General features: G+C 42.6%; 2 protein-coding genes across 2 annotated transcripts; both read right to left on the reverse strand.

The window, feature by feature from the left end:
- Window positions 1–1,896: 1,896 nt before the first annotated feature.
- Window positions 1,897–3,109, reverse strand: foxl1 (forkhead box L1). Its single transcript, XM_026310581.1, has one exon. It carries the CDS (start codon window positions 3,073–3,075, stop codon window positions 1,897–1,899), a length of 1,179 nt encoding a protein of 392 aa, XP_026166366.1. The 5' UTR covers window positions 3,076–3,109.
- Window positions 3,110–8,358: 5,249 nt separating this feature from the next.
- acd (ACD shelterin complex subunit and telomerase recruitment factor) lies at window positions 8,359–10,925 on the reverse strand. The gene is made up of 2 exons (XM_026310580.2): window positions 10,687–10,925; window positions 8,359–10,450 (listed from the first exon to the last, which is right to left on the reverse strand). The coding sequence occupies exon 2, from the start codon at window positions 10,370–10,372 to the stop codon at window positions 8,561–8,563; it is 1,812 nt and encodes a 603-aa protein (XP_026166365.1). The 5' UTR covers window positions 10,373–10,450; window positions 10,687–10,925; the 3' UTR covers window positions 8,359–8,560.
- Between the last annotated feature and the right edge of the window lie 177 nt (window positions 10,926–11,102).

Raw genomic sequence — 11,102 nt, forward strand, 5'->3', positions numbered from 1 at the left:
AAAAGAACCAGAAAGCTGAAGAGTTCAGTGAACGCATCAGAAGTTGTGATGTTAGAAGATGCCATAATAATGGCCAAAGAGTTGTCCCACCTTATCCAGCTGCACACTGTCAGCCCAGGGTGTGTCCCCTCTTACAGACCTCAGAATGTTGCTAGTGGTCAATGCGTGTTGAAGGTCTCTGACCACAGCCCATCAGCACAGTTTGTTTTTTCAAATATCAAATAAATCTAACAGGATTTCCTTTTCGTCTGAGCTGTTTTCACATGAGGATCTTTTACTGTTCAAAGATTCCAGTAGACCATCAGATAATCAACATTTATTAGTTCCCTTGACTCGTAGAGAGCTTTGGAGCTCACACGCCGATAAAGGGCCAGCAGAGCCAATGGGTTATGTGGTTCAATTGCACCCAACTGGCAAGTGTTGAATTAAATGGATACTCCTCAAATCTTTTCTCTCCACTCTTCTTCTGCCCCCTGCCCCATTTTTTACTTTCTGTGGTTTTCATCATGTTTTATTTACAGTTAACCAAAAGAATCCTATCCACAGGAAATGCTTGTGATTGAAGAAGTTTATTTATTTCAACAAACATTCCTGATTTGCACACTGTTGGCCTCACACACTCCAGCTTTTTCAGACAAGCATGTGTCTTAGCTGAAGGCCTATATTTAGACATGGCTGCTCTCTGTTTGCAGCGATGCAGTCAGCAGGACTCTCTGATTTCATGCAAGTGTCATTCTATGGCAGGAAAGGCTCATTTAGGAGGTTCAATACCATCTGGATGTGTAAACTAGGGTTTAAAAAGATTAGACGGTTGAAAAGTCATTAATAGTAACTCCCTCACTTGTCATTTAACCTGTGTATTTTATGACCCTCGAGCATTTACTCAGAAAAACAGAGATCTAGAGCATCTTCAACCCTTACTAAGTGTAAAAGTTCACTCTTGCTCAGCTTTTTCCTGAGAAGTGTCCTAACATAGCAGAGGGACAACAATGAAAATGAGTCAACTGCTCCACTTAGGAATGTTTTTTGTTTCTGCTTCAGATTAAATCATGTGAGTAATTAAGATTTTAAAAGATGAAATAGTGAAGAGCCATTAATAGTGGCTCATTTGTAATTTGTCATTAAGTCAGAAACGCACAGAAGCCAAGCCACTGAACACTGCTCAAATAGAAAAAAATGTTTTTCTGTTCTGTCTTATAAATCAACACAAATCAACACATGGAATAACTCTTTAGTCAGTGAGCTGGCAAACAATATATTGTTATCATTTAGGTGACATTTTATTCTAATATCAACCTGGTTGTCGGTTTTGACTCACACTCCCAAATAAATGATGCTATTATTTTATTACCAAACTAAACTTTATTTTGAACATAAAGATCAGAGCAGAGTGGAATGTAAATGTCTTTCGGTTACATTATTGAGTACTAAACTTCACTCTTATATTGTGCAATATCTCCATAGACTACATGGGCCCAGCCATTACAAGCAAGGTTCTTCCTTGAATTATACAAACATTTTTAGTCTGGAGGTTTTCAACATTATGAATGAAGAGAGAATGCTGTATATATGAGCTTTCCCTAAATATTCACATGACAAAGACATATATATTTTTTAATTTTTTTGTTATATAAAGCGCTTAAATGTCAGCCATAGACCTCAATGCTTAACAGTTTTGAAAAAAAAAAAAGTCTATGAAAATGAGCACATTCCTAGCAATTACACATGTTTTAGGCCTTCCTGTTGCTCTTTGTCGCTGTCTGGACATTGCTGTGAATGATGAAGATGGCTGAGATCCTGCAAAAAGCTCAACAGTGAGCTCCCTCAGTATAGCTCACCATGTAATTACAGCCTTTTCACTTTTATGCACCCTTATGTAAATCGCATAGTCTGAATTCATTTAAAATGCATCACTTTGTCAGGGTACGTGAGTGACAGGTAAGAGCAGAGGGGGAATCCCATCTGGTACAACTGGTGCGACCGAGCACCGATGATCACAGATGAACTTACAGCTGGACCTTGGAGCTCTGCGCATGTTTCCGCTGACAAACCAAGAATGTTGTCGCGCATTTCATCTTCACTTTTCGATAAGATGCTTTCGATGCTAAAGCCTTTCGACTTATCCCTGGTCGGAACATTTCCTTTCGGCCTGTCCTGAGCAAGTGCAGCAAAGTTTGTGTTTCCTGTGCAGCTGACGGTGGAAAGCGGACCCCGAGCTCTTTCCCTTCCACTGAACGCCGACCTTCTTTCCTCCGGTGCCTGACGCAGAGATGCGCCTTGGAGATGCGCATCTTCCATCCACAGCGGTCCGTGTCTCTGAGCCGGACACGGCTCAGGCTGTGGAGCGTCAAGCCTCCTTCCCGTGGATGCAAGAGGGTCTTGCGTGGGGGGCACTTTAAGTCTCTGTGTGGTGGGATTCTGTGGCTGCCCGGCATGGTTCAATTCGACAAGAACAGGTTTCGTGTCTGGTTGTGTTTCCATCTCCTCCACGTGCCGCCTCGCTGGTACCCCTGTTATCTCCGACCCTGTCACAATTTTCAGAGGAGTCTGTGCCTCCCTAAAATGACCCAGACCTTTGGTGCGCTTGTGTGCGGTGGCCTTGGAATCTAGAGTCTCCTGTTGATTCTTCGTTTTCCGCTTCCTACGACGATAGTTGCCGTTCTCAAACATATCCAGACACTTGGTGTCCAGCGTCCAGTAGCTGCCTTTGCCAGGCCGGCCCTTCTCTCTAGGTACTTTGATGAAGCAGTCATTCAGCGAGAGGTTGTGGCGGATGGAGTTCTGCCAGCCCTGCTTGTTGTCATGATAAAAGGGGAACCGGTCCATGATGAACTGGTAAATGCCACTGAGTGTTGCGCGCTGCCCGGGTGCGCTCTTGATGGCCATAGCGATGAGCGCGATGTAGCTGTAAGGTGGTTTCTGCAGTGGCTCCTGGCGGGCCGGCATGAAGCTTAAGGCGGCGGGCACGACCCCTCCGCTGTCCCCACCGTACAAGTAGATCAGCGGAGGGGCGGAGAGGCTCAGAGCAGAGGATGGCACCCCGAACGAAGGCAGGCGGCCGTGGTAAAGAGTCATGTCGCCGGGGAAAGCTGAGACTGCACCTAGAGCTTCTTCCCTCCACTGACTGACTCTCTAGCCTCATGAGGGCCCCAGAAAAATGTTAATAATTGTTGTACGTTTGCTGTGTTATGTTGACTTTGCGCTGAGAAATAAATTGTCCATCATAAACACTCGGTGGTGTTCTCAGCCCACCCACATTAATTAAAATTTCATTGCGCTCAGACTTCCTTATGGCCCCCCTCCTGTCTAACAACCAATGAGGAGCCGGGTTATTCCCTCATCTGTTTATAGAATTAGTCGCTTGATAAGTCTGCCCACCCAGGTTGAATCAAGCTGTGTTTATTTGGAAAAATTTCCGGGCACCCAATACATAAACGCACTGATGTGCTGTTTGAAATATCACGTCCACCCCTGACGCTGAGAGTTGCTCACACAGGGAGAACAAGCAAACATTGCTGAGTCCTTTCTGGGAGTCGCTGTGGGCCCGCTCAAATGAAAATAAAGTGCAGCCTATAAAAGGGAAATAACTTCAACAGTTTCTTTTAACTCATGTCAGGTCCTTTTCTTTCCGCCAGTCTAACAAAAATGTATCATTCTTCTTATTATTATTATTATTGTTGTTGTTGTTGTTGTTGTTACCAAAATTAGATTTATTGCCAAGTTTGTTGGACACATGAGGAATTTTACGCCCATACAGGGCCTCTCAGTGCACAACAAGGTCACATAAGTTTAAAAACAAACAAACTGAAAATTAAGTTCAATACAAGTAGAAAGAAATTTAAAAAATGGAAATAGGTCAAGAGTAAAGCAGAGGGCAGGTTGGCACCTGTCTGTCTGTTGAATTGTGGTCCGGTCATGTTTGGCTGCTGACCCAAACCACACAGTGATTGAGGAGCAGAGAACAGACTTGATGATTCCACTGTAGAACTGTACCAGCAGCTCCTGAGGCAGGTTGTACTTCCTGAGCTAACACATGAAGAACATCCCCTGCTGTGCCTTCCTGATGGTGGTGCTGATGTTGGATATCCACTTCAGGTCCTGGGAGATTGTGGATCCCATATATGTGAAACCTGTTGCTGGGTATGGTGAGAGGGGGTAGGGTAGAAGGCCTCCTGAAGTCCACTGTCATCTCCACTGTTTTGAGCATGTTCAGCTCCAGGTTGTTGCACCACAGGGCCAGCTTTTCAACCTCCTGTCTGTACGCATACTTGTCACCATCTCGGATAAGGCTGATGGCCGTTGTGTTGTTGGCTGTGAACTTCAGGAGTTTAACAGAGGGGTCTCCTGAGGTGCAGTTGTTATAGAGGGAGAAGAGCAGGGGGAAAGCACACATGTCTGGGGCCTCCTGTGTTGACTGACTGGCTGCTGGATGTAGTTTTCGCTAGGGCTTTGCTGCTGCCTCCTGTCTGTCTGAAAGCTGGTTATCCACTGTCCGGTAGCAGCTGGTACAGTGAGCTGGGCCACTTTGATCTGAAGAATGAATGGGACAATGTTGCTGAATGCTAACAGGACCGGGCATAGATCCCTTGGGAGTTGAGATGTTGCAGGATGTAAAACAGTGCCATGTTGACTGAATCCTCCACTGACCTGTTTGCCCAGTAGGCAAATGCTGCTTCTCATACATACAATAAAACTCATTCAGGTTGTCTCCCAGTCTTTTGTTTTCCTCAGCACCTGGGATCCTGCTCCCTCTCCTGCATAAAAAAAAAATAATAATAATAATAATAACAGTAATAATAATAATAATAATAACAACAGTAATAATGATAATAATAATAATAATAATAGCAATAATAAAAAAAATAATAAGTATAAGTATAAACCATCCAGTTATCATTATAAGACTTATGTATACTACTTTTTTTATGTTTTTGTACTCTATTTTGTTTCTGTCGCACTTCAGTATAAATTCTGGCTAAACTTTATTTTCTTATCTTTAAAAAAGATGGAAAGAATTTTTTCCTTTGTGATCAGTCTCTACTAGACTGATCAGATTTCAACTCACATCTACACCACAGAAAGTGAACAACAGCTTCATAAAGGTTTTGTTTATGCAGAGACACTGTAGTCTGGATTCAGTCACTGAACAGATAGAGCTGCTCTAAGCAAAATGCCAGTCCCTGCTTCTCAAATCTAAGAATTTATACATTTTTACTTGATAGCTTATTTTTATTTTAGTTCCTAATTTGTATTTTAGGACATGGATAACAATTAAATACTTGCTTGATTTAGCTCAACATTACAATAATATAAATGCAGTTACACAATGCATAACATACTAAATTTGTGCCCAAATCTGTAAAAAGAGCTAGGACTGGTGGTTACTTTGCTCATTGGATATCTTTCCATGTCCGTGATATTGGCTCTGTTTCTATCAGAACAAAATCAAATGTGTTTTAATTGTCCTTTGAAAAGGTGCAGACAGGCGCTCAGGACTGTATTGCCTTACAAGGACAACACAGACAGTGAATTATTTGTAAATGTGATCATGATGCTTTATATTATGTATTTTCCTGTTTATAGGTCAAAGAAGGATTATAACAACTTTACAAGTGTGCACAGCTGGCTCCTGCTTACATTAGGAGTTTGGAACTTTGAGTGGATAAACTTAGAGGTTGGTCTTTTCTCTGTTTCTCAGCAGACGGTGATTCATTAGCAAATTAAACTAAACTAACATGCAAGTATGAGACGTGGACAGGCCACAGCAAGCAAAATGTAACTTTTTAAAGGGTGTCTGCTAGAAAATCCTTCTAGAAAAATCCATACTGCAGAAGACACATTTTAGAATTTATATTAATGCAAGAACCCTACAGCCATAGTGCACAGTACATCCTGTGTATATATGATGTGAGCAGCAAGAGGCTATTTGTGCTGTAGCCTTTGCAACCATGAATTCATGGGTGAGGTTACAAAATTGCAGTTGTGCCCAACATTTATGAACATCTCTGTATCTGACATCATTAGACACCATATAACTAACAGGTGCACTCGCGTACATAAATATTTTACAGTGTGAGAAATCATTTCACATTATTCACACAATGTTCAGTTTAGAGGGAACTCAAGTAACGTTTCAAATAAACTGGGACTCTATTACTGGGTACATGTGTTCACACAGGGTTCCAAACTTCAGTGTGCAGTCTTGAGATTTTTAAAACTCAATATTTTAAGGTCAACTACCTGATAGGTTGCTGAGCAGCTCTCTAAAATTGTTAATATGCATTCATAGCCCCTCTCTTGGCCTAGCAAATGTACACACACACACACACAGTTTTGTGCAGTGTAACCATTTACCCACTAAGTTAATGAGAACTCCATCCATCTGTTATCTATTCCTAGATATCTATTTTATTCCTTAACCAGGGTCACAGGGATCTGCTGGAGCCTATCCCAGCTCTCTCTGGGTGAAAGGCAGGGGCACACCCTGGAGACCAGTCCATCACGGGGCCACACAAACAACTCTCACACACTCACACTCACTCCTATGAGCAATTTTAGAGTCATCAATTAACTTAAAGTGCATGTTTTTGGACTGTGGGAGGAAACCGGAGTACCCGGACTAAACCCACGCAAGCACAGGGAGAACATGCAAACTCCACACAGAAAGGTCCCTGACGGGTTGCGAACCCAGGGCCTTCTTGCTGTGAGGCGACAGTGTAACCACTCATCCACTGTGCTGCCCCCTAATGAGAACTCCATCCACACATATTTTCTGATGGTTCACAACAGGCAACTTGAATTATAGGAAATGATGGGCAAAATTATGCCAACTTAATTCACTGTTGCAACTATTTTAAAAAATGTCTTTGTGTAAGAGAAGGAGCTAAAGGCTCAATAACTCTAAAGGAACCTGGTGTCCATTTTGTTTCAAATTCACCACTTTACTGTGCACTGAACCCATCTCTAAGCCAAATTTGAATATACATGGTATTTGGTGACACCTTCTGGAAAAACAGAGAAGTATGTGACTCTCACAAGTCACACTGCAATGTTATGTAACTTCTGCACAGTATACACTCAGTCCTCCAGTAAATACTCCCTCATGAAGGTGATAATTATCCGTTTTTTGTTTAAATTCTTTTAGAGAGCTGTTGATTTAACTGTGATAATATTGGAGGATGTTTCTGCTGTTGTTGAATTGTAATGCATTATACAATGGCAGTGGCTGATAATCTGGCATATCAGACAGTTACTTTATAGATCAACACACTTTTGAATTGAACTGAATTTTCTGGCCAAAAACTGGCCCATAAAGCAACAACAACAGCCCATTAATTCGTTCATTATACTGGGAGTCTATCAAGAGTAAGTGAGTACACTGATCCACTTCTACTGGCACAATTGTCCACAGCATCTATTATTCAGCTTGGGTGGTATCTGATCGATTGTAGTGGACCATCTTGGCACAGAAATGCCAGGGCCAATTTTTTGTCCCAGTCCAGCCTTGTGCAAATGTGTACAAATGTGTATTTTTCAGCCTAGTCTCATTGATATAAATGATTTGGACAAAGGTTTTTCTATAAATTCTGCCATTTGGAGCCATTTCACAACTATAAACCCCTACTTTTTATTTCCGAGTTACAAGATCTTTAAAAGACATGCAGCTTGAAATAATAAGTTGGATAAATGTCCAGTTGAGTGTTCATTAAATATAACAAATTACATTTCAAGGTATCAACGGTATCAACACATATTTCCCAGCATGCATTCATGCATCGCAATTGAGTTAAAATCTAATACATCCATAAGTGAAACACAGTTGTTTCCCCTGGCAGTAATGAAAACACTGTTAGCATGATAATCCTCTTCAGTCCTCTGACCTTTAAATATTTAACCTTAGTTTTCACTTATCAGTGGATCAGGTGAATGTATTAAAGTGTAGCAGACCCACTGAGAAGTAATACCAGACTGTAGTTCCCTTCATTTCTATGGGCTATTGTAGTGTCTTGCAGTTCACTGTTTTTGAGGTCACTTTACCTATTGCTAAATGCACTAATCGTTCTGCCACAGATTTTAAAACTAAGTTTCAAAGTCAGTTTAAATGTTCACTAGCAATTGTCAGACAAAAAAGCTGCATACAAACTGCAGCAGACAAATTTAACACCTAGATGGTAGAGACCTAGCTCCAGTGGTACATTCAGAAGCCAAAGAGCCAGATATTTTTCTCAGTATGGTGTGCTTGAGTTGTTAACAGGCTGCTGCTTTGTCATGTGTTACATAAGCCCATAACATGTTCGACAGAAAAACACCACAGGATTTAGGTGTAAGTTCTGGGAAAAGTTGGTAATTAGACCTTCAGACATTTATTCAAGTTTTTATTTATAGTGGACAAGTATTTTTTTTCCTCCCAAAACAATATTTATTTACAAAAGATGCATTTCAACTAGACTCAACCATACAGTGCTTCTCTGAACCATTAACATGAGTCAACACTTGGCACAGGAGTCAGACATATCCAACAACATAAGGACAACGCCCACAAGGGATTTGCTTAACTCTTTCAACATAGGTCACTTAGGTTTGCCACAGTGTTTATCTTCTGTGTAGTATCTGTGCACTGTGGAACAAGAAGATACTTCAATGCCCACTGAAGCAAGGATTCATCAATTTTGAATCGACTGAAATCCAGCAGATTCTGTCCAGTCAAGTGGTAAGTGTAAGAGAACGGCATGCCATCACTGTGAACCGTGGGGGTCTTCCTTGAGACACTCCCTGCAGTTTGGCCTTGTTTGTGACTATGTTGCTCTTTGGCCCCTGAGCCTAACTGAGAGTCAAAGAGCCAAGATGGAGGGCTTCTACTGATCCGAGATTCTTCTTCTTCCTCCCCTAAAGCAGTAGGTGTTATTGGTGTAGACTCACTTCTCTTTCTCTTTACCTTTCTGTCTTTTTTCTCAACAGCCTCCCCCAGATCCTTGTCCAAATCATGGCCTTCTTGCTCCAAACCTGGAAAACGTTGTTGTGGTGTGTGTGTGTAGTGCTCATCTGTGACAAGCGGCAGGTTTGATGGTTTGGGAAAAAGTCCTAGTGGACTTGTAAAAGTTGAAGTTGATGGATCAGCAGTGGCCAGCAGGCTGTTCATGTGTGGCGGTTTCTGGTATGGCGGGAAGTAGCTGAGCTGTCCACTGCTGGGGTCTGACTTCGGCTGGGATTCCTTCGAGCTGTGTAAAGGAATTTGCGTGCTGGTTATGATCGTAGCATGATCAGGCCTGGATTCAGCAGTGGTGGACTTGTGCAGGGGGTGGATTGGTGTTGCATCTGGGGATGCATCAGAGGATGAGGAGGCATCGCATGGTGGAGGAAAAATGTCCCAAGGGTTTGACATAGGCCTGATGTCAGTGTCAATCATTTCTGCAATCATGTCCTCGTGTAGCATGAAGTCCTCTACAGGAGGGGGGGAGTGCTCTTTGTGGCCACAGTTTCTCTCTGCAACTACTGGGGTGGCTATTTCCCACTCTGCAGCATCAACAGAAGCCTGTGTGATCTCTGAAGGTTTGCAGACTGGTGCTAAATCTCTTCTTCTGTCCTCAGAGGCAGCAGGAAGCCTACTTGGTGTTCTGCTTCCAGCATTAGGTGGTGTTTTCTGCTGTTGAGCATCTCCCTCTGGGATGAGAAGGCATTTAATAGGGACACTAAAATGTTTCATTCCTTTATATCTGACCCTGTCCACATCCCAGCTTGTAGCACTGAATGCACCTGAGGTGTGCAGGCCCACGGGGCAGCTGTTTACTACCATCAGCCTCTTGCGAACATCGTCCAGAACAGCCTGCAGACAATCATGCTGCCACTCTCCAAGCAGCTCAGACAGATCAAACCCACACTGGCTCCTCTGAGAGTCCATCTCCTCCTGGCCTTGCAGAGCCTTCCATGTCTTACAGATCTTCAACCTGACAGAGGACAGTGTCGTGCAACAAGGGGTGCTGTCTTTAACTGGACCGGCTGAGGTCGAAGCCAGCTCACCAATTGTTAGAAAGAATCTGCACTTATTCTGTTCGAGAGCCATGTGAAACTGCAGCCTGTAGTCCTGGATGCACACCGTTGTGTTTAACAGGCTGGTGAAACATTCACGGTCCTCCTGCTCCTGAAGATGTTCCCAGGCCGATGCGGTGAGAACGGCGGGGATTTGCAGCACCCCGTCGGACAGGAAGAGGAGCCCCGTGGGGCCCTCAGAGCCCTGAGCCTGGGAAAGTGACATCTGACTCACCCCGATGACATGAGCCTTCAGCTGACCCCTGCTGCAGTTCATCTCCTGACTGTCATAGCTCAGGATCAGGTTCTCTATCCATGGACTCGGTTTGCTTCGAAGTCGAGGCATGGTTACAGTTTCGAACTGTGCGTCTTCATTTATGTGCCGTCAGGCAAACATTTACGTGCTCAGTGGTTCCTCGATCACCTAAAAATAAAAGACATAGCTAATCTATAAGTCTTTAAAAAATATCAATTTGATGGTTAAACATTACGCATTCTGGTTAAACTGGAAAAAGTAATCACTTAAGCGCTAAAAGCTTTGGTAGACCTGGCACAGTAACTACGAACGTAATATGACAAGCTTACAACTTGTCCATCTTATCTATTGTAGTAACGTATAATGATTATAATATTGTCTACACACGTGGGCTGCGCAATTACCTTTGCGTAATTCTAGTGAAAGCACAATAATATTTAACTTATCGTTTCTCCAAAGTTATGGCGGCGACAGTTAGCGTTATTTCAAATAACTATGAAGACGGTTCCTCCTTCAAATTAAAAGCACAAATGTCTGGTACTCCTGCTCAGACGAGTACGCCCATTATATATATTTACTAATTAACCATCGCATAGTCATTTTATTGAGCTAATTCGTTAAACTAAAAAAAATATAGCAACACCATACTATTTGGTTAGAATGGTTTTATTTACACCGGAAATACTCAGGTTGCGTGTATAGCCTCGTCCCGTTTCTTTTGAATGTTCACTTCGCACATTTATTTAGACATTTGGAGAATGACAACCTGAATCGATTTTGCTTGTATCAAGGGGGATTGACACAAATCATTAACACACCC

The sequence above is a fragment of the Mastacembelus armatus genome, chromosome 6 (assembly GCF_900324485.2).
Source record: "Mastacembelus armatus chromosome 6, fMasArm1.2, whole genome shotgun sequence".
NCBI classification, from domain to species: domain Eukaryota; kingdom Metazoa; phylum Chordata; class Actinopteri; order Synbranchiformes; family Mastacembelidae; genus Mastacembelus; species Mastacembelus armatus.